The following is a 23,852-nucleotide window of genomic DNA, read 5'->3' as shown; positions in this document are numbered from 1 at the left end:
TTGTTTGCAGACGGTTGAAGATAGTGGGACACTGGGTTAAAAGAGCTTAAAGTTAAGGCTGTGTTTTGCCTTTCATGCAAACCTGATGCGCAAAAATCAGGTGCATGAGATCCACATGAGTCTTTTACACTTTTTAACACCCCGTGCGTTGCCCGTTGGTGTCCATTCCCAAACTGTCCATTCTACCAGAGTACTAAACAAGACTCGAAGAAGTTTGACTCTGTTTACAACATCACATATCTGTCCCTGAGATTTTTCCACCAATTTCTCTTCTCTGCTAACCTGACATGCCAGACGAACAGTTACATATATCTGCCACGGAAATATTTCACTTGTCCATCTGGGTCGCAGCTCTTCGGGTTTGTTTTCAGAGGCGGGACCTTCAAAAAAATCAGCAGCTGGTGATTGGACGACCGTTCTGATTGACACACTCACCACAGACCAATCCACATCAGCTGTGATAATGGCGCTAGTCGACTGCTGCTGATTTTGTAAAGTTAACTTAAGAATCAAAGGAACGCTGACAAGTACAAAAGTCTGCTGACATCACGTCTGCTCGTCACTTGCGCTGCTCCCGCCTCTCTTCCCTGATTGGGCCGGTCAGAATTAAGCTGTGTGAAATCTAAGGTCAATGGAGCCTGGCAAGATGGATCTGCAGGACTTCAGAAACTGAATCAGGCAGGTCCATCTGCTCTGCAAGGTTACTTCTCTGCCAAGAGAGGCTGCAATTTCACACCGTGAATTATTTCCCACTCAGTTGTCACGGTAATTTCTGTGTAGAGAATCATACAGATGCCTGTATTTCTGCTCTTCGACCACTAGGACATCCTGTTCTTCCGCTATCTAGTCTGCCTGTCTCTGTCTGGCAAGTTAGAGATTTCCAAGTGTGCACGGCGCAGAAATTTTCTGCATGAAAGGGACCATGTGAGGGGTGTTAGGTGCGAAATGATGTCATTCGCCCACGTCAAGCATGAATCAGCGTTTAGAGACAGAAATATCCAGAATGTTACAACTGTCCCCAGTCTCCCCTACTGAGATAAACAGAGATGAATATAAGAAAAAGAAATAAATTTAAAAAATTGAAGGTATTAAAATAACATAGGCTCATTCTCTTTTCACGTTTTTCACTATTCACTTGCTGCAGGCTTTGCAGAGGCATTGAGAAATCCAATTATCCTAATGAATGCAGTCAATAAACATAAACTATTAACACACATAATTACAATGTACTCAATTAACCACAGGTTACCACTAAAGAGGACTCTGCAGCAGTGGACTCAGGCTCTTTCAGGAGCCAGCGGGACATAAATAAATACAAAATTGGCTCCAGCTTCATGCAAATGCTGAGGAGTTTCTGTTGAAACATTTCCAAACAACTGTCCAGCAGTGAGAACAGGCTGCACTGCGCTGCTTCAGTGCATTCCCATGTAGGGTGGTCGAAGTCACATCCGGTTTCATGCTCATCAGGCCACAGCAGAGGGCACGATGTGGCGTAAGTGCACTTAATTACGCAAACGAATTGTGAGTTCAATTAGCTACAATATTTAATATTTCAAATTATCATTGTCATCATTTTTTTTTCGGCTGTTGAATTTCTTCCTCTCCATCTTTCTGTTTTTCTCTCTGCGTCCCTCTCTCTCTCTCTCTCCTCATCATCGTCACATCTCAGCAGCTCAGTCACAATCAGGAGGCGGACGTGGCTACAGCGCAGAGATCATCCTCCCCAGTGGACCCCCTCACGCGCTCCTCAGTTCCTGTGTTCCTTCGCGGCGCGTGAAGCAACTTCCCTGGAATCGATTTATCCTCGCGCCTTTTTTCCCTTCACATTTGATCATGAGGACACATAAAGAGACGGACTAGCAAAGAGACTGAACACCAGCAAAGTACCGGTGAGCTGAATTTCATTTTCATAGCGAAAGTTTAACCAAAAATCAGAGTGTTTGAAAATTAATTTAAGATTGAACCAATCCTGAAACTCTTGATAATCTGCTTAAGAGAAAAAGACAAGTTAATTAAAAGTATAATTCATAATCATTATCACATTAGAGGCAGGTTTTAATAAATTAGAGAGATTATGTTGAGCTCAGCTTCACCTCATTTGTCACCTAACCTTGCTTTTTCATTCATATCAAATATGGCACCGTAATTAACCTTTTAGCGGCTCATTAGCATCTATCAGGGCAGTGTGTGTGCTGACGATTATTCCCGACAGGCATCAGTGAATGAGGATGATTTGAAGCGTATGAATGGGAGAGTAAAAGCAATAATACATCATCCCACAGGGGGAATTTGCTGTTTCAGTGCATGACAGATGTGTTTCCCCCCCCTTGCTAAATTGTTTCTTCATCATCCATGACCAAACAGAAAATTCCTTTTGCCACTAAGGGTGTGCAGTTCTCTCAAGCAGAACCACATCATTTAAACACAATCAGATGTCAATTCTTCACAGCAGGGAGCAGCCATTTGGGTTATGGAGTTTTTTGATTAGCTATGAAGAAGTGCAATCATATTGCACTTTATAAAAGTAGGAGAATAATTTACCAAGAAATTCAAGAGCAGATTAAAGTTTGCTCTAGCAGTTATAAAACTAGATTGACACGATAACAGCAGGATTTTAATAAGTGAGGCTGTTCTTACCCATTTTAACAGGAGAAACACTCAAGAAAATAATTAACAGCAGCTATCAAATTAAATGTTATCAACATGCTGAAAGGAAATTAAGAAATCAGGAGACAGTGGTGTGTTTTTTGCGTGATTGAAGAGAGGACCAGAACAAAATGTGCAAGAGGAGCCGAGAGAGTGTTTCTACTCCAGAGATCAAATCAATCAAGAACACGACAGGGTTCCTGATTGAAACTGGTTCTCAATGATCCGCAGCTGAGTAATCTTTTCTTTTGACAAGTTAGAAGTCTAAAGATGGGACACGGTGAGGTCATTTAGTGCCAGGGTGGAGGCAGACAAACGTGTGGAGAAATTCAGTCTAAGACTCGACTTCTCAAGGGCTGCATTGTTTCATGTTTACACTGCAAAAACTGAAATCTTATCAAGTGTTTTTGTCTCATTTTCAGTAGAAAATTACTTTTTAGACTCAATATGAGCCAAATTCACCTGACCAATCCAGAAAAATGTCTTGTTTAAAGTTATTTAAGGACAAAAATGAGGTCTGAATTGCTCGTAACCAGTACAAAAATTTGCCAATGGAACAAAAGAAAAGTTACTTGTATTAAGACATTGTTCTAGTCTCAAGGAAATTTTCAAGTAATTTTTATACTGGTTACAAGCGATTCAAACCTCATTTTGTACTGTGATAACTTAAAACAAGACATTTTTCTGGATTGATAAGTTGAAAGTGGCTCATATCGAGTCTAATAAGACAATTTTTACTTAAAAAAAGACAAAAACACTTGATAAGATTTCACTTTTTTTGCAGTGTAGTAGCTTGGTCCAACTCTAGTATAAAAAAATGACGGCGACTACAAAACTTGGATTTTCTCTAAAAAGCAGAAGTTTCAGTTTTTAAAAAAGTACAGAGTTTGCATGTTGCCCTCTAATGGATGGTTAGTTCACAGTAAAACAAAAACTGGATCCCTCTGTACTCAACTCGCTTTCTTGCATTCCCAAGTACCTTTAACAGATGCATGAGATGTCTGCAGGAGAGGTCCGGGCTCTCTAATGTAAGCCCACGAGGAGGAGGAGAAGGAGATGAAGCTGGTGGATAATGAAATGCACTAAATGAGGGTGGTCTGCTGTAATGGGAGAAACAAATGGCTCAAAACCCATCACCAGGAGACCAGCAAGGGTCAGAGTGTGTTATTTATCCCCTCATTCATTGAAATGAAAAGTAATAAGCTGCAGTTTTCTTGCTGATGGTGTGTGCATCACGCAGCCAGTAATCATCAGCATTTTGTGCTGCTAGGTTCATGCTCTTTGTCCCCTTAGATCCAGATCAATGTAACCATTCTCTTCTTTTCACTCAGGTTTTTATTCTCTATACCAAACACACGTGCTTGCAAGTTTGTGTTAAGAAGTAAGCACCGTGCAATGTTGCGAAGTCATAACGAGTCACAGCATGCCATAGATTATGTTTCCTTGAAGCTCTTCTGAACTGCAAAGACAGAATGTAGAGGAAAAGAAAAAGGGCTGGCAGCATGTTTTCTGACTAAACCTGATCAAACATGACCACTTTGAGCATCTTCATGAAACAGATCAGGGATGAAACAAAGGGTAAATGTTCAACATTCTGAGATGAGAAGGGCCAAGTAAACAAACTTCAGGTGACCTTTGCGTGAGTCTGTCAGGTGTGCAACCAAAGCTGACCTGTTCATCTAAAAAACTGTGTAAGAATGTGGCTCTTAATATCTCTAAGACAAATTTTTTCGTTACTCATTTCACCACCTGGTAAAGGCATGCCACTTGTACCACTTACTCTTCACAGCACAATAATAACCTCTTATCATCAGGATCAAAAGGCATGAAAATGAAAGAGTAACAAGAGCTCAAAGTAAAGAGATTTTTAAACACCAAGAAGGTTAAATATCATAAAATTTCCCATGGCCACACTGTCAAAAGATTCTTTTGAGGAAACCACATTTTTTAGTCCGAACTCACGCTGAAAAGTACAATCCTTTGTGTCAGCAACTTTAGAGCCAGTACCAATTCTACCCCTTAGCCTTTTGTAAAGTGGTGTCTCAATTAGGAGTGCACCGATCACAATTTTCTGGCCGATCACCGATCTTTAAAAAGCCTTACCTGCCGATACCAATTTGGGCCGACAGCGATTTTTATGTTTTACCTTTCAATGTTCCAATCTTTTTTTATTGAAAATCATTGAACAATAACTTTGAAACAATAAAATCTTTATGTTTTAACCTAAACAACCAATAAAGTGTCCTGAATCTCAGAGCATAAAGCAACAATGGCTGGCTGTCAGACCTTCCCAGAGGTATACAAGATCAGATTTATATGCAAGGAAGGGCTGATCACCGATCCCCTAAAATTAAGGAAATTGGCACTGATCGATCGGCTGGCTGATTTATCAGTGCACGTCTAGTCCCAACTGTCTGTAAGGTGAAGGGGAAAGGCTAAAGGGTAGAGCTTCACAACCCTTGAAACAAAGAAAAACTGAGACCTAACTTAAAACCAAGGGGTATGACAAATCCCATTAGATCAATCTTTTTTTAAAATCAAATATCCTGACAAGCTCCACAGAGAGAATCAAGAGAGGAGGACCCAATAGCAGATCAAAACAAAAAGGTTTATTAAACTAAACTCAAAATAAACAAAACCACCCAAAAACTCTTTAAAAAAATCATAAACACTAAAAAACTCACTAAGAACCATGATATGTAGACAGAGTGACAGCAGATAACAAACTGACAACGAAACTCAGGTAACACAGAGGCTGTTTTCCAAACCGCCTACTACATCTCAGCATTTTAGTTGTTTTGTTAATCATATCACAGCGGAATCATCATCCTTGATTTCTAATCTTACAACAAAAGTTATATTGTTTATTAAAAAATAATCTTATTTTTACAGCTGATGGAAAAAACACTTCTGTATAATCCACGTATGGTTTGATAAGTGAATTATTGGTTTATATGAGCCTTAATGAATTTTTAGAAGTAAACACCTCTTTTAAAATGGAAAGTGACAAGATTTACTGGCGTTTTTTCGCATCATTTAACTTCTATCTCACAGACCATCTAATGTTAGTGTTGTTGTATTGTAGTTATAATGCTGACTCATTCCAGTAGATGGCGGTAATTCTTCAAAACCTGCCACCCGCATTGACTAACAGCATTACTGCTGTGTATTGTGGGAAACAGTATGCCAGGTAGACTGGTCTGTTGCATACTGAGAAATTTTCCTGGATCAGTAGGACATCTGGGACTTTTAGTATACAGCAGATTTTGCAAGTTTTCACATACTGACTACTACAGACTGACATTGAGCCAAAATAGTAGGCACCACTCGTGTAGGCGGTTTGGGAAACAGCCAGAGACTATATAGAGAGGTGAGTGTTCAAACACAGGTGAGAAACAAGACACAAGTGAAACACATGAGGGGCAATCAAACAGGAGGGAAACACAAAGAGAACTAAACCAACACAGCTAAAGTAAAGACAGAGACTACATAAATCCAAAACAGAAACGCTAAATAAAATCGTAACACGAAGACCTTTACATGACAAGAACCAAACCAGAACCACATCGAACAAGTACTAAAGACAAAACACAAGACAAGAACTTAAGACAAGAAAATCCAAAACCCTGAAAAACACAAACACAACTGAAAAACCAACCATATCCAATCTGTAGCAACTTCAAGTTATTATTAGCCATGTCACAAATTGTTGGTTATATTTTGAAATTGCTCATTATAACGATCTTGCCAAACCTTGCTTTAGCGGCAGCTACAGCTAATAATAGAAATAGACCGATATGGATTTTTCAGGGGTGATACCAATACTGATTATTTGTAGCCAAGGAGGCTGATATCTGATATTTAAAGCCGATAATGATTTGCAGTCAAAATGAAAATCTTGGTGTCAAAATTTTGAACAACACAAACTTCAACATTTAACTTCATTCAAATGCCTTCAGGCATGAGTTTATTAAACAGCTCCCAGGCTCAGCAGCATGAAGCTAAATGAAAACTTCAAGAAATAAAAAGCTTAAGTTTTCTACACTAAATAAAATTTTTCAAAATTTCAATGTAACTGCAATAACTGTAATAACTACACTGCTGATTGGCTGTTTCCCAAGCTATGGCTCTGCTTGTAACCAATCAGATGGTACTGTGGGTGGGACAGTGCTGGGGACTGAGCAGTGACTGCAGACAGCCGAGCGGCTGCATCAGAGCCACAACATTGCAGTTTTAAATTAGTTACTTATTGGACGTAGGATTAAAAGAAAAAGACAGATGCCGATATGCCTCAAAATGCCAAATATCGGCCCCGGTAATGGGCCCGGCTGGTAATCGGCAGGGCTGGTAATCGTTTTATCCCTAGCTAATAATAGCAACACCGATGTCAGATCAGGGTGATAAATTACCAGCAAACAGACTTCACTACAATGAACTGCAATAAGCTCCATTCAGGAGCTGCATTAGCTACATTAAGCTAACATTATGGTATCCAGAAGCTACAAGATATAGCGTCTGAATACTATAACATTTGCTTTTCATAGTTTAGGTCTACAGGTCTAGACCTGTAAATGTTAAGAAAATTTTATCAGCAGAAACCCAACATCAAGACAAGAGAAGGAGTCTTATCTTATCGTAATCCACCATGAGTACAGGACTTTGCAGCATTTAGCAAGCCTGTTTGCTATAAATGTGTCTGACATTGGTTTATCATCACTTTGTGAAAATGTGTTCGCTTTGGAAGTGGATAAACAGTCGCTCTGCCTACGACGTCCCAAGGGGTAGATGGAAGGAGTAGGAGCGACAATTGGGACTGACCCTTAGTAAATCTGGTTTGGTGTTTTTAGTGTTTTATCTTAAAACATGAGAGAAGAAGCATCCATCAAATAAATGTTGGACTGATGGTTGATTTGAACATATGAATATTTTATTCAGTCTTCTTATGATGTAAAAATAACATTATTTTGTACATCTTCTTTAAAAAAAAAGAGACTTTGCAGCATTTCTGACTCATGTCTAACTCCACACCTCCACATGATGAGTGATGACCGGGTTAAACTCACACAGAGAAAATAGAGGTGCCCTCTCGGACTCTGTAATACAGACCATCACTTTTCATTCCTACCCTGACATTTCATTGAGCAAACAGACAGTAATGAGCAGTTTGTCCAGGGCTGACGGTTTCTCCCTCACCATAGACAGCTCCACAGTGTCCTCATCCCCTCAGGAAAACCATCTCGGTGTCATCCTCCACAGCTCAGATAACATAAGCGGGTCTGTTTATTTCCATTTTTCTGACATTAATTGTCTCTTTTCCTTTCTGACCCCTCACACCGCTGCTTTCCTGGGCCACAGCTTCGTCACCTCCTGCATCGACTGTTGTGACTCATTCCTTTTCAGGACCAGATTCTGCAGCCTGCATCGTCACCACATCACCCCCAGTTTCCAGCAGCTTCACTGGCTCATCTGTCTCATCTCCTCTACATTGCCACCCTTTCTTTCTCTCTGAGGTCTTCTCTGTGGCCTCTGCCCGTCTTAGCAAGCCTGGAACTCACTCCAACCAAACACAGAATCATTGATTCACTAACCCTCTTCAAATCAAAACTCAAACCCCATCAGTGCCAAGCTGCAGTCTCTCTTTAATTTCACCGTTTCATTTTAACTCGGCTCATTTTATTCATTGTGTTTTTAATCACTCTGTAAAGTGTCCGTGAATGCTGAGAAAGGCGCTTTCCTGGCAGCAGGGACTGAGACAATCACACTCGGGTTCATGGTGTTCTTGTTTCTTTTATTGACGGCAACAATGCTTAAATTTTAAGAAGTGGTTTAGACATTTTTTTCTCAAATAGAAAAACAAGAAGATGGGCATTGTGCTACTCACAGAAAAGCGTATGTTGCCATTTTTACAAAGAAGGCCTGAGAGCGCTTAAAAAGTTCTTTTCTTTCTTCTTTCTTGTGGTGGTTGTGACAATATTTTTCCCGACTCTCTGACTGCTTTACCCAGTGTGCTTGTCTGTGTGAATGTAATAACATCCCCCATTTTGTAAATAAGATCAACAACATAAGGTAATTTAGTTCCTTCTGTGTTATTATACCCCCCTTTTGGGGTTTTGCTGACTGTCTCTTGATTGTTCAGACCCACCGTAGTCGACATCTGACCCAAAACGTCAAAATGTTGTGACCAGCCGAAGAACTCAACACCAGTCAAAAGGAAGTGGCTAAAGCAATGTTTTACAGTTTTATCATAGGAAGATGGATAAACAAGAGGGCAGTTTTGGCTTGGTGGTTGTGTTCAGAGTCTTTATGAAGACACTGCAGTTTGAGACCAGATGAGAAAAAGTTTTCGCACAAAAAGTGAGCTAGCTCAAAGTTCAGCTCTCACCAATTTGAATGAACTAGTTCATGTTCACTTTTTCACTACGTTCTCTTTTTCAGTAGAGCCATCTATGCATTAATCCATATCTCTCGAGCTAATCCCCCAAATATATGAATCCCTGTATGCTGTTATAACACTGCAGACAGACAAATGGTTACCGTAACAGTATCGTATTGTGTGAAAGGTCTGTAAGAGAAGCTCATAGACTGTATATAGAGTGGACAGCTTGGCTCCGCCATTTACCATTGTACGGTTTTAAAGCCAAAATACCCTCATCCCAGGCATTGGCAGTCATTGTGCAACCATAGCCTGCACAGTGGAGGCTAGTAGAGAATTTTAGTGGAGCCAGGTGACAAAAATATTTTTTTTTTCTTTTAAGAGTCAAACCTCTTTTTGGCTCTCCCTCCAGACATATTTTACAACCCCAGACAAAAATAAACAAGAACGGCAGCTGTCAATCATCGTTAACGTGACGGGAAGCTTTGTCTTTACCTCAAAAAACAATTTTTTTCAGAAAAAAAAAGTGAAAGGAAGCCAAATTATATCTTCAAATCACCACAACAATCAGACGCAAGAAACGTTTCTATGGGGTGTACTAATTTTTTTAAAGTTTAACCACAGCCCATCTGGAATGACTGGGGAAATGTATTTTTTTGACCTATACTGTAGCCAGTCACCACCAGGGGGAGCAGTTTTTGTGGTGACCTCACCTCAAGCTGAGCAAAATGACGTCCATTTTTTGTTACAGTCTATGGATGAGCCTTGCTGTAGTAGAAGATCTGACTTCTGTTGCTGTCAGGAGTGAACTTCACTCACATTCACTCTGTTTCATGAATTAAAAACTGAGCGGTTCAGTTCACCAAAATGAGCTTGTGCTTACTCATTCATGCACAACTAATCTTAGATATTATAATAATCTTAATTATATATTTATTTTATCCTTTTATTAATCAAAATAAATAAATCAGCACTCTACCCATCTGAATATTTAAACCTTAAGTTAAAGAGACAGGTGTCATTAAGGGAATAAAGCTTGCGTGGAGGATCAACTTGCAGAGAGTTTAAAGATGTACCAACAAAAAAAAGGCAAACTTGATAAAAATCTTACCTTAGTGTCCAGAAAATTAAATCCACAAGTGACAGGACTGAGGAGACACAATGATCCAACAAAGAAGGAAGAACAAACAAGCACAGGGTAATCAGACACAGGTGTGGCACAACACACAGGTGAGACTAATCAGTGCAATCAAAGAGGAGGTAAAAACACAAGAGCAAACCAGACACAGAGGATGGAAGAACTACAGAATAAAACAAGCAAAACTTTTTCTAATTCATCCATTTCTGTTTCTTTTCCCATCAGGCCCTCCGTGTTGAACAAACCAAAAAATCCAAACAGGATGTGTTGACATCGCCCTCGGTCTCCTCCACCTTCTCCCAGACATGGAGCTCTCTTTGCAGGGCTCCACTTCGAACTCATCCCATCTGCTCCACAACAACAGCGTGCCAACCAATGCCACCTGGAATTACACCAACGACCCACTCACTGAGGTCAACCTTTACGAGATCCTGGGTCCAAAACGATCCCCCTTCTTCCTCCCTGTGACCATTGTTTACCTCCTCATCTTCCTCACCGGTTTGTCTGGGAATCTGCTAACATGTGCCGTGATAGCAAAGCACAAAAAGATGCGAAACCCCACCAACTTCTACCTGCTGAGCCTGGCGATGTCAGACCTCTTGGTGCTTTTGTTCGGGATGCCGTTGGAGATTTACGACCTGTGGCAGAACTACCCATTCCCGTTCGGCGAGGGCGGCTGCTACTTCAAAACCTTCCTCTTTGAGACGGTGTGCTTCGCCTCCATTCTTAACGTCACTGCTCTGAGCGTGGAGAGGTACATCGCTGTGGTGCATCCTCTCAAAACACGCTACCTGTCCACCAACAGGCACGCCAAGCGGGTCATCACCATCGTCTGGCTTGTGTCGATGATCTGCGCCGTCCCAAACACTTCTTTGCACGGCATTTTCTACCTACCAGAGAAGAAGGAGGAGTCGGCCATTTGCACCGTCCTGAAGCCGCTGTGGATCTATAACATGCTCATGCAGATCACAACTGTTTGCTTCTTTTTTGCGCCCATGATGGTGATCAGCATCCTCTACCTGGTGATGGGACTACACCTGTGCAGAGAGAGGCGGCTACCGAGCAGGAACTTTGGAAATAGCTGCAGCGGCTGTCCCCGAAAGAAGGGCAGCGTGATGGGACGAAGACGTCAAGTCAACAAAATGCTGTGTGAGTTTTTCTCGTATTCTTTTTGTCTTGTGTTGATTTGAAAGTCTGCCAAGATCTGGAGACAGATCCTCTCTAATCTCTGTTATTGATGCTCAGACATGTTTGCAGAGACAAAGCAGGAGGAAAACATGAAGCAAATAATGACGGAGGGTTGGCGGGTCTTTGTATCATTAGTATTCTGAACAACATCTTATTGTATCCCATCTCCTCAGCCCTAGAGTTTGACGAGGAGTTGTGTAGACAATTGGTTTGTTCTGCTGTCAGCTGTCAGAAGACTTTGAATGAGGCACTTTATTCAGACGAAATCATTCATCACTACATTTTTCCACCATATGGAGCTAAATAACTGCTGGTTCTTAACTTCATTACATGCCATCTTTTATGAACTGTTTCAGCTCTGAAAGAGCTGGAACTCGACATCAAGTTGGTTTTATAAATCAATGTTCGCACAAAGCTGGTGTTTCTTAAGAAAGAGCTCAAATGTATCTTGAAACAAAATGTCAGAAATGCGTCATAACTTTCATTTCATTTCTTTAAATCATTGAAGAAAACCTTGAAATGCATGAATGACTTACTGTTGAAGTAGGCTGCAGTTTAAATCAGAATACACAATCCCTGATTCTAGCCCCTTCTTGTGTGTCAGTTGGTATATCGATCTAAAGTCCCAGTCCGCTATGAAATATTTAATGTCTTTGCAGGAATGTCAGTCTTTCTTTCCCTCTATTTTATCATTAGGGTCCGAGGCCTGAGCCTGGGTGCTCAGACCGAAGGCCAGGGCTAGGGCTGCAACTATCGATTATTTAAGGACTCGAGTACTCTACTGAAAATTACATCGAGTACTCGAGTACTCGGATAAAACACATTTTTGCGTATTTAAACAGCAATTATTTTTCAAATGGAAATTTGTTTCAAGCAAGTGTAAAATCAAGTCACTTTGGGTGATAAATTTTTAAATTCTGACTGCATATGTGACATTTTAACTAGGAATAAGACATTTTTGAAAGATTTTGTCTTTGCAGTGTTCAGACTAAAATGATTATCCCTGCTGTGTCTTCAGTGCTGTGTTTTGTAGATTATCTACAACACTAAATCAGTAATCAACTAATTTGCATAACAAGTCATTTGTGTGTAACGGTTGTGGACATTGAAGGAGAGAGGAATAACATCGTGTGAGGGACAGTAAGCAAATAATATCGTTAAAATTAACGCGACATTCAGGGAGGCGGATTAGGGGAAACACTGCAACCTGTGAATGTGTTTAGAGCTACAAATAACTTTTGTTTGGTTGACTCTTTTTGAGATGTTAAAATATCTATCCTCCTGCACTATTCATTCATACGCCGATCCTGCTCAGTCACACTGGCCATCCAAGCCGTGCCATACTCTACCCGCCTGCACAATGAGGCGCAGAGAACACTGCTACGATTTCAGTTACTTTTAGGCTCATATCAGGTCGTTTAGGTGCGACACAGCCCTCTGACACCCCCGCTATTGTTTAAAAAAACTGTTGAGAGAAGCGGTCACAGAGATCGTATGTCATTGATCATATGGAGTGTCCACATTTGTGCGCGTGTATGAAGTGGACCGCGCTGAAGCCCACCTCTCCTAAGGCGCCAAAGAGAAGTGAGTCACACTGATCAAATAAAATGGACTGTGAAGAGTGTATGAAAACAGTTCAGATAGCCAGTGTGACTGTGACAAGACACTGCTGCGAGCGAGACATCCGTCTGTGATGAGTGAGTGATTTGGGTAGGGGAGGGGCTCAGCAGCTGATGCAGATCAATATATGCTTTTATATCAGTCTCCAAACTCCAGAAAAGAAGCTAGATTTGTTGTCAGTCACTATTTTGAAAAAAAGGTAACTTGAGGGGAATGAAAACTCTCTAAATATAGCGTCAGCTTTATTTGAGCTCTTTCTCTCACTCTTTGATCTTTTTTTAAAAATTAATGATTCTTCGAGGCGGAGAAAATCCCTCGAGCATTTTTTGTACTCGAGTACCTCGAATTATTCGAGGTATTGTTTCAGCTCTAGCCAGGGCACTATTGTATTTCGTCCGTTTTTTTATAGCTGTGTTTTATGAAAAGTCTCAGTAACCAGGTACTGAAAAGGATTAGGGCCAGTGGAAAAAATAAATACGTGTTTTTTCTTTTCTTTTTTTTTTGTAATTACTATTTTTTCTGAGAAAAAGTCAGAGTTCTGAGATGAAAAAATAGAATTCTGATTTTCTTTCCCAGAATTCTGGGTTGAAGTCAGAATTCTGAGAAAAAAGTGATTAAAAATATTGGATGTATTTGTTTATTTTGTGGCCCTAATCTTCTTCCGTTGAATGACTAAGAGTTTCTCAATTTTTATACTTCCTCTCTTCAGTCTGAGGTTTTTCATAAGCCCCGTTTCCACCAAGCAGTCTGGTTCGGATCAGCACGGTTTGGTACAGGTTGGCTCTGTTAAGCTTGGTCTTGTTTGTGTTTCCACAGCCAACCATGCCCCCTCATGGTAGGCGGTGTACAAGCTGGATGCCGAAAGCAGCATGTATTGTGACGCCATAGCAGTGTGACACAGTGTACCCTGCTGATATATCCAATGAAGAAGAAAAACGTGACACAGTGAACAAAGAGCAATGATGAAGGACATCCAGCAATTTGTACTCCATGATTTCCATGTAGCTCTTTGAGAACAATCAAGCTTTGTTTCAGAGCAGTCTGTGAGCCGCCAGGAGAAATACAGCTGCTGTCGCACAGTAAGTGACGATTCTACTGACCAATCAACAGTCTGCAGTGTTGTAGCTCCACCTTCCAAGAGCAGATCAGTTCAGTCTGGCACCCATTAGAAAGGGTCCCAAAAAGTGGGCCAGCCAAAATGCATGCTGTACCGAGATGTACCGCTATAGATGCTAAGGGAAGCCTGGCTTCCCCCCATAAAATATTTCAAAAAAAGAAAAAACATGTTTAAAAGCTTCACCACAGTATATATATATTTTATTTTTATTTCCTTGTTGTTGAAACTCTACATCAGAACACTGTGTCAGAGCGTGAGGAGAGAAACAGCGCCTCACTTGCCAAGCGCTCATTGTGTATAACACTGTCTCATGCTGTCTGTTAGTTCAGAGGCCAGCTTCACCTTGCATCCCCTAGAGAAAAAAAACAGCCCATATTAGCCAATCAGACTGAGGCAAGGCTCATTGTTTAATGGTTAATGCATCATTAAAAAAACATTGGGGAAGCCAGATTAGACCTGGCGTCCAACCAATCAAAAACTGTTACCAAGAAGAAACCCAGCCCACACTCTATGCAAATGGCTCACTGTGACAAGCTGAACCACACATCAACGTAGCAAGAAAGTCAGAGAATGAACAGAGACGAGGCCTTGAGTTTTTAATAAAAAACTACTTTACAAAACTTCCTTTAGAGGATGAACTGAAAGTCAAACAAGGCAGTAAGCCAACTCCAAAACTTGTGATTTTGACACCTGTTGTGACTCTCAGGCTCACTGTGTCTCTCTTTTTAACACATACACTAGAATTGATTAGAAGTCAGTGAAGTAACTCGGGCTGCAACTAACGATTATTGTAGTAATTTATTACTGTGACGATTAATCAATGAATCTGAAAAAAAAGGATGAGAATGCATAATAGTAAAATTTGCAAAACCAAACGTGTCGTTTTTTTAGTTGATGACTATTTGCTTAAAGATATATAAAAAGAAACAATATATTTGATCATAGTTTGAGATGACTAGATGCTAAATTTATAAAATTGAACAAATGACATGAATGTATTGTCACTTTAAGAATCAACAGTTTTGGCAAAATAAAATAAAATATATTGTTTTCTCATCAGATTAAGAACTTAGTAAATAAAAATGTGTCTTCAAACAGTTCACCCCCTCTGCCCTACCACTATCTGTAGCAGCTAATGCTAATGCTATTTTAATGAACGCCTTGTGGTTTTCAAACAGGGTGATGATTTAATAAAAAGACAAAACGAGTCCTAAAAGACAAACCATGCATTTCACAACATATGAAAGGAGTGTATGTGGGATTTTGTAGCTACTCGCCTTGAGCTCCCGGCTCGTCATCGATGGGCCCAACATGTTTGCGTTTCAAGTGCTGGATCATTGCAGTCGTACTGCCGTGCCATGCAAGGTCATTTTTGTCAATTGGCACGCTATCTGCTTATACTCAGCGTGAAATACTCCCAAACCCCAGGATTTGGGGGGAAGAATGGCTTACTTGTTTCCCTCACCTGCCGGCTCAGCTTCTTCTCTGCCACACTGATCTGTTTACATGTGATGTATACAGCCCCACAGCCCAGGTAATTACACTCCAGTCCAGTAGGTGGCGGTAATTCACCTTCAGCTAGTTGCCAAACGCTAAATAATCTGACAAAAAGGAAGAAGACAAATTTAACTGAACACAAATTAATACAGTATGACACAGCACAATTAATCGATTATGGAAAAACATTGTCGACACTTTTACTAATTGATTTTATGAATTCGTCATTGCAGCCCTAAAGTTCAGTTTAACACTGAATCAAATCTGTTGTTCGTTGTTCTGGCTTCCTCATATTTATGGTCATGGGCCACTTCTACCCATGTCACACATGCACTTCACACCAGGAGGTCAGATTTTCTTTCAGAGCTCTCAGTCCGGCTCAGGTGGTGATGGAGAAAAGGGGTAGTGACCCTGCTAAGAATACACATGTCCCCACAATGCAAACCCAGCAGCAGCAGCTAACAATAAAAACGCAAGTGCTGACAAAACTCTGCTCAGCTTGACCCACGTCATCACTCTGCCGACTTGCTTCCTGTGAATGTTCCTGCTATTTCTCATCTCGCCAGGACTGCGTGCGTGAAGGAGACTTCAGCTGCACTCTGTTAGATTAATATTACACTGTCAGGTGTTACAAATACAAAGGAACATTGAGGAAGTCTGGGGAAGTCCACTAGAGCAGGTGGTCCTGGGCAATGGAGTTATTACAACAAATATGTTAAGCTATTAGTCTAATTTCTGCACTGTCTTGTTCTTGAACCAAAGCAAAAAGTTTGTATCTACAACCCTAATGCCAAAAAGAGTATTGACTCCACCCTAAGTGCAGAAATAAACAGAAATGAACGGTTCAACATTTACCAAATGTTGTTAGTGTTTCTAGTTTTGCTACTTATAATATATATATTCCTAGTTGAAAATTTGATGCCAAAGTTTGATAGAATTTGGGACACAGGCATTTTTACCGTTATGTTGCATCACTTCTTGAAAGTGAAATGTCCTGTTGTTGCCTCATGATGTCAGCTGCTTCCCAGCTCCACAGCTTGGGGTCACCTTTGTTGTATTTTCTGTTTTATGGAGCGCCAAGTGTTTTCATTGGGTTTCAAGCCTGGGCTGCAGTTTGGCATACTAACTCTTGTCCCTCTATGGAGCCATGCTGGTATAATTCATGCAGACTGGGGGTTCGACATTGTCTCATTGTGTTGCTGGAATATGAAAGGTCTTCTCTGAAAAAAAGGGCATTGTCTGGGTGGCAGCACACGTTGCTCCAAAACCTGAAATAGTCCTTTCCTGACGTGCGACATGGGCTCATGCAGCCCAGTGCAAATGTGAGGTTTTACTGTACGTCAGTAGCTGGCTAAATGTGCGAGGATGGGCTGAAAAGTTCAAAGCCTGACTAGGAAAGAGTTATGCCATAGTGATGAAACTTGGCATGCATTAAATTCAACATTTTCTGACACTTATGCCATGGTTTATTTCCAGATCAACTGATGCCAATGTAGTCTTTGAGGACTTTGAAAAGTAGAACCAGACATATTTTGTGAATATGGATCAAATTTGGCTACATGTTATTAAATACCTGCAGAAAAAGGGGTTAACCCCCGAGGACATTCACGCCGACATGGTTGCTTTATCAACTGTGAAAAAGTGACCAGCTGAATTCAAGAGGGGTAAGGAGAGCCTTAAAGATGACCCAAGGTCCGGACGTCCTGCCACAGCAACAACCCAAGAAAACATCAATCGTGTTGAAAAATAAATCATGCCTTAAGTGACAGAAAATTTAACTCCTTCTTAGTTAGGCTATGAACTTTTCAGCCCACCGTCGTAGCACTACTAGCAGCCAGGTGCTACGACATATCTGTAGGCTAACGTGACAACAAGCTAACTGTCAGTTCATACAGTAGTTTAGCAACCGTCTAGATGTAGCGCTACTAGCAGACGTCCCTGTAATGTGTGAATCCTGGGTATGTCCTACCAGTCATCTACCAAGCACAGCTAATGCAACCCATAGACTGTGTAAAACATGGACGAAGCGTCTGCAACGTCACCCATCTGTTCCTGAAACCGTGAAATGAAGCCAATCTGCCGACATTTGCCTTGACACCAGCTGTGAGGTTTTCTATGAGCAGTTAACCCAACGGTTACGTGGCCTAAGGTGTGGCTTTGACTGGAAAATCAAACGATCTGGACAACTTTGAAACTGCAGAGATAGAAAAAAGCTCACTCACCATACAATGTGTGCTGATAGTGAAATCAGCGTTTCAATCCAAAGACATTTTTTGAACCAGGCTGTAAATATACTTTTTAATGCTGTAAAAGTCTGTTTTTATGGCTGGGTGTGTACATGACTTCCGGTCTTTCTGCAACCAGACTCAAGCGGGAACAGCGAGTTTTAGCACTTCCGCATAGGCTTCATTTTTACTGACCGGATGTTTCCCCTTGACATAACCTCACTCTTTATTTTATTCATAGACTCTCAAGTTTGAACAGACCACTGCAGAATAACTGCTGACTGTGAATTGGAATCAACATTAGCACAAACAGATTAGCCACTGTGTTAGCCTTTAGCCTGTGTGCTTTCACTCTCCTGTTTATCTTTCCTCTGCTCTTCTGTCCTTTTTCTGTCTGACAGTTCGGCTCCAGTGTCCACCATCACTACAAAATTAATCACAAAAATCGTTTTTAGCAGAGAAAACACAGATCTCTCTTCTCGCCACTAAACTTTATCATCTGGTGTGGTGTTGTTATAGAGACTTGGACATGCCAAAAATCAATTGATGGGGGAGCTATAAAGAAGCTACTAAGTAGCATTTCCAAATAACCTATATTGGCACTGAGAATCTCATTTTAAAGTGTGGATTACGATCCGGCATATACAGAAGGGATACTTTTTCAGAGTCACTTAGAAACTCCCCACAGCCCCTTTAATTGAAAGGCTAAAACATTATTCTTTTTTGTTTGTTTGTTTCCTTTGTCCCTTTTAGTATAACAATATTGTTCTGTAGATGATGAAATCCCCAAATTCTTGCTTTTGTATTATTCTATAGATCTGGAAAATGGTGAGCCTCTTCCTATCTGGAATGTCTGTTTACACCAGTCTCTCAACTAACCTGTCATAGATTAACCAAACTAGTCAGGTGTGTTCTTTTTTTTAAAGAAATAAGCAACTTTTTCAGGGCCTTTTGTCCCTTACCCAATTATTTATATTATACTTGTTTACAGGCAAAAATAAGACGTTTTTATTCTAATCCATGATTTTTCCAGTCACACCAATTGGTGTCTCTGCAGTTCTCGCATTAATGTAAACAAGGGGTTTCTGTGATCTGCGAGCCACTATCTGTTTTTAGTCATTATTTTACCCAGCATTCCATCTGTTTTGGAGCAGGGGAATGTAGAAGACAGACACTAACTTATGTGGCTGTACTGTGTATGAAAATGTGAAGATTATTCACCGACTCCCTTCGGATCTCAGATGACAGCATGCGGCTCATTCTTATGCCAAAGGTTACTTTGTGTGTCTGAATGCGATAGCCAAGGGATTAAAGAGGATTTAAAGGGATATATAAGTCACAGAGCTTTACTTTACAAAGTATGAATAGTGAGTGATGGCGGACTCAGAGGGAGTGGACAAACATAGACTCTGAAAGATGTAGATCGCTGGCTCTGAGGGCCAACAGTTACTGAACTGGCAACTGCAGGGTGAGGGTGTTCTTTTCTTTCATTCACTTTTAGGACAATTGGGGTTTGGGAATAATATGCAGTTTTATTTTTACAAGCTCCAACAGGCTGCTCAGCAAATGGGCCTCAGTCCTTTGACATTTTTTCAGCCTTTTGGGATTTGGACATAATGGACTGTCAGAACAACAGAGCGGCACTGGGACGAGATGATACAGAATACAAACGCGGTGCTGTCTAACAGCGTGGAATAAGATGTTTTTACAGACTTACAATCATGAAACCAGTGTTTTTTACTGATTCAAATGGAGAGAAACTCCCAAACTGTGTTGTTTGGAATGAGAGAAAATAGGTCTCAGATGTTTCTGTGCTCCCACTTACAGAATAGATCTCTGTTTTTAGAGAAAGGAGTAAAACAAAGCTCACATTGTAATTTTGATGCCATATGCTTTTTATCTTCAACAGCCAAACAGCGAGAAACCCTGGGAGCAATGAGTATGTATTAATGAGAGATGTAGAAGCAGACGGACCCAGATGCTTTCTAATCAATATAATCTACATTTTAATTCCAGCCTTTAAGGTTTTAATTTAATGAGTTTTGTGGCTTTGTTTGTTGGATTTTTCTTTTCAACCGAGGCTATCTAAACAGCACATCACTGTGTTTGCTTCTTTTGTCAGTAAAAGTTTTTTTGAGTCAGTTTTAATAAAATAATCAATACTCAGTGTTGAATCAGGCAGATGCCTGAACAAAAGCAGCGGTACTTTAACAATCACTTAACGAATGAGTAATTTTCCTGTTTGCTTTTTTGATAGACTAATGATTTTGTCGCGTAACAATGTTTCCATGACAGTCTCACTGGTCATCGCCCCCCCATGGAGAGTACGGCCAGCGGCCACATTACTCCAATATGAACCCATTTACATGCGTGAGCAATCAAAGCAAATCCTTTTTAACATGGAACACCTATCAAAACAGTGACGCACGGACAACAACTTGATGTCAGAACGTCATGATGCAATGCGCGTCATCTCCACTTCGTCTTGCTGTATCCATAGCAACAACAACAACAGCATTAAAACTGTTAATTCCAGGCAGTAAGGGGTTGAGCACAGTATGGTCTGCTAGTGTGACCACATCCTAAAGCACAGATTAGTTTTATTTTGATTTTATGTGAAAAAGATAGGCTCAATTTATACATTACACTTGAAAGCCCAGCTCAGCACAGCTCCAAATCTCTAGCCAGACTCTTCTCCTCTGTTGTGCCCAAATGGTGGAACGAATTACTAACTCTATACGATCCACAGAGTCCCTTTTTACTTTAAAAGATATCTGAAGACTCATACATCCCACTAATATCACTTTTGATCCTGAACTTGTAAACGCGTATTTATCTATTCTGCTCTCGGAGTCTCTACCTGCATTACAAGGCAGACGCGTTAGTAAAGAACAAGTTTGTTGCATTTGCAGGGTGCACACATCATGGTTATGTCAGCAGCTAAATACAAGGTGAACTACCTTTCCATTTGAAGTCCTCAGAATAAAGTAAGGGTGTATCCACATTAGAGCTGCACGATTTGGGGAAAAGGTGCGATTTGCGATTAGGTGGACAATATTGCGATTGCGATTGTGCTTGCGATTTAATAAAAAAAGTTGTGTCATGATGAGTCTACAGGCTTGCTTGGTTATCATGGAGAAAAATCTGAATTGCATGTGCTGACATTGCGATTGCGATTGCGATATCCTCTTTTGCGATTACGTAATTGCGTGTGCTGACATTGCGATTGCGATTGCGATAATCGTGCAGCCCTAATCCACATCTGGATCGTTTGGAGCAGTTGTTCTTTAATGGGCAGCCCCCACCAAAGTCTGGTTCGTTTGGGCATATGTGAACACAGAAATCGCTCCTGGATGCGGGACAAAACAAGGGGGTTGAGATCACCAAAAACAGGTGGTCTTGGCTCACCTCCATTCGAGCCCTGTAGCGGTTTCCTGTGCAGTGAGAACACAAACGCCCCAGCAACCGGCACAACTGACTTATAACTGTGGCTCACACTGTAGTGATGGAGGCAGTAATGAGCCCGGTTTACAACTGTACAGTCAAAACAGTAGAAGAAGAAGGAGTAGATGAGTCAACAATGGCAGAAGAAGAAGTAGAGAAGTAGAAGAAGTGGAGGAGCCTGAAGAACAGAAAAAAATAGTCGTAGGCTCACGTGGCACAGCGAGAAAATAAAATGCCTTGAAAAACCTGTACATGTTGTTCATATACTGGACACTGGTGCATGAGCCAGATAATCACTATAACGCAAACTAGCCACACGTTGTTGATGCTCCCTGGAGAGTAAGAACATGAATGAATGAATGAAGATAAGGGAAACTCCCCGCCTTCCAGGTATGATTTCTGACCAATGAGAGAAAAAATCGATCGCACATGACTTTTGTTTACAACTTTGGACCGCAAGAGACTTTTGCCTTGTGAACACAAACGAACCAAGTGACAACTGCTACAATTGTGTCATTTTTGCCCCTGAATCGGAACAAAGCAAACGAGCCTCAGGTGTGAATACACCCTAAGATTGCAGCTCCCAAGTCATTGTTGCTTTGCAGACTCACTCACGCTTGCACGCCAAAATCAATATTTTTGATGGTTCAGTACAGGGGGGTAGGACTCAACGGGATCTGAATTGTTGCATCGTAGCTCTTTTAAGTTTTAAAATTATTAAATGGGCAGCGTTTTCAGTCAGAAACATGTGAAACATCAAGTAATTTACAGGCATAGGAATGTGCCACACCAAATTACAAGAGGTCCCCATGCAGAAGTTATCCCAATCTGCAAAACTAATTATTTGTTTTAGTGAAACTACCAAACTACTGATAAAATTTTTTTCCCACACCGCCCAGCCCTAATCTGAGCCTTCCTCTCTTTGTCCTCAGGGGTAGAATAAGTTATTTCAGACCCAGCTCTTGAATATTGAATATTCAGCACCAATCATTAAATGATGTTAAAGGTGAAACAATATTGTTTATAAAAGCTGTTGCTTCATTATTTTAAAGAAAGCACTTCTTTCAGCACTTTATTGCAGCACCTGCAGCCAAATAATTTGAAGTTGCACCAAGGTTTTCCCTCTTGTTTAAACTCTCGCTTGTGTTGTACGTCCTTTTGACTTATTAATGTCCAGCTTACAAAAATGAGCAACCATCCTCTTCACTCTGAGACACGTGGCTGTCTATCCCTTTGTTATCCTGTGTTTGTCCCTGAGATTGCCTGTTCTAACCTTTATTTACTGGGTTGACTCATTGTGAAGAACGACACATCGAACAGATGGAAGCAAGCTCTGTCGCAGAAAGATTTTAAGCCCCGTGCTGCCAGGATTGAGTTTGTTCATAATAATCTGTCTATATTTTACCTTTTCTTTGGATGTCAGCCATTTCTGAGTCTCTTTCTTTATGGTTTCTGTGTTTATGTCTTTGAAAATGACATCTTAAAGGGTTTGTTTTCAAAGTAAATCTCTTTAACTGTGTGCTCAGTCAGTGTAGCATGACTGATGTTCTCCAGGGCACCCTGTCCTTCCAGCCGTATCCTCCCCGTCTCATTTATCTTCCCAGGTTGAAATTGACATCAAAAATACGTAAATCAAACACATACAAAGGGAAAAAATAATTTTCCTTCTCTTTGATCCCGCAGCGATTGTGGTGGCCGTGTTTGGGATCTGCTGGGCACCCTTCCACATCGAGCGGCTCCTGTGGAGCTCCATCAGCCAGTGGACAGATCTGATGCACAACATCTATCAGTACGTCCACATCCTGTCGGGTGTTTTCTTCTACCTCAGCTCAGCCGTTAACCCCATCATCTACAGCCTGCTCTCCACCCGCTTCAGGGAGTGTTTCAGGGAGCTTGTGTGCTCCCGTACGGAGGACAGTAGCTCTGTCAGAGACTCCCCGCCGTTTCCGAAGATCTTACTGGATCCCTCCATCTCCAGCTCCAGGTGCCAGACTGAGGAGAAGCACTCCCATGCCGTCATCCCTCTGCTGTCTCCTGACATGACTCTGAACATGGACTCTGGTATCCTCACATGTGCGTGTAGGGAGGCAAGCTGCAGGACTTCTGTGTTTTAACTCAGATCTGAATAAGCCAAGAAGCAGCGAACGCAGAAAAATGATTTTATGGGAAAAGCTGGAGACACTTTCATTTTCTCGATCCTAAAGAGTCAGATGAGAGGATTGATGTGTGGTTTGTTTAAAACACCTGGTGATAGTTTTTTCAAACTGCAGCTGGTGTCAAAAAATAAAGCCAATACTAAAAAGTGCAGTTCCTCAAGTGTCCACTTGAGGCTTCATGAGCAAACCCCCAATTTTTAAAGAAGAACATAACAAGTTTACTGACCAGTATAAGTAAAGTTAGCAGCATCAACTGTATAAGAAGGGTGATTTGTTTGTAGCTCATCGATTATGATGATTTAATTTACTTTTTATCTTTAACTAGCTTCTCATTATGTATTATAATTCACTCAATGTTTTTTTATTTATTACAAATTCTGTGTTTTTTTATTTTTTTTTATTTTTTTGGGGGGGGGGCTCTGTGCTTTCATTAAGAGATAAGAGTGTG

General features: G+C 40.9%; 2 protein-coding genes across 4 annotated transcripts in view; one reads left to right on the top strand and one right to left on the bottom strand.

Annotated features, from left to right (window-relative positions):
• The window catches only part of LOC141797070 (guanylin-like), a 65,873-nt gene extending 55,672 nt beyond the window's left edge, over window positions 1–10,201 (bottom strand). The window contains exon 1 of one of the 2 annotated variants that reach the window (XM_074678477.1): window positions 10,131–10,201. The gene's annotated coding sequence lies outside the window, so the exon portion shown is untranslated. The remainder of the gene's footprint in view (window positions 1–10,130) is intronic. The other variant, XM_074678485.1, reaches the window with a different exon arrangement.
• nmur3 (neuromedin U receptor 3) lies at window positions 1,698–23,748 on the top strand. Of its 2 annotated transcripts, XM_074678451.1 has the most exons (3): window positions 1,698–1,889; window positions 10,383–11,306; window positions 22,932–23,748. In XM_074678451.1, the coding sequence occupies exons 2-3, from the start codon at window positions 10,463–10,465 to the stop codon at window positions 23,360–23,362; spliced, it is 1,275 nt and encodes a 424-aa protein (XP_074534552.1). In that variant the 5' UTR covers window positions 1,698–1,889; window positions 10,383–10,462; the 3' UTR covers window positions 23,363–23,748. The 2 variants fall into 2 exon arrangements, with proteins under 2 accessions (XP_074534552.1, XP_074534544.1); XM_074678443.1 differs by lacking the exon at window positions 1,698–1,889 and having other exon boundaries at window positions 10,306–11,306.
• Window positions 23,749–23,852: the final 104 nt, after the last annotated feature.

The sequence above is a fragment of the Halichoeres trimaculatus genome, unplaced genomic scaffold (assembly GCF_033239565.1).
Source record: "Halichoeres trimaculatus isolate MK-OKI-2021-1 unplaced genomic scaffold, fHalTri1.1 fHalTri1_scaffold_1, whole genome shotgun sequence".
Lineage (NCBI taxonomy): Eukaryota > Metazoa > Chordata > Actinopteri > Labriformes > Labridae > Halichoeres > Halichoeres trimaculatus.
The sequence above is the reverse complement of the archived record's forward strand: the minus strand, read 5'-3'. Positions and strand labels throughout refer to the sequence as shown.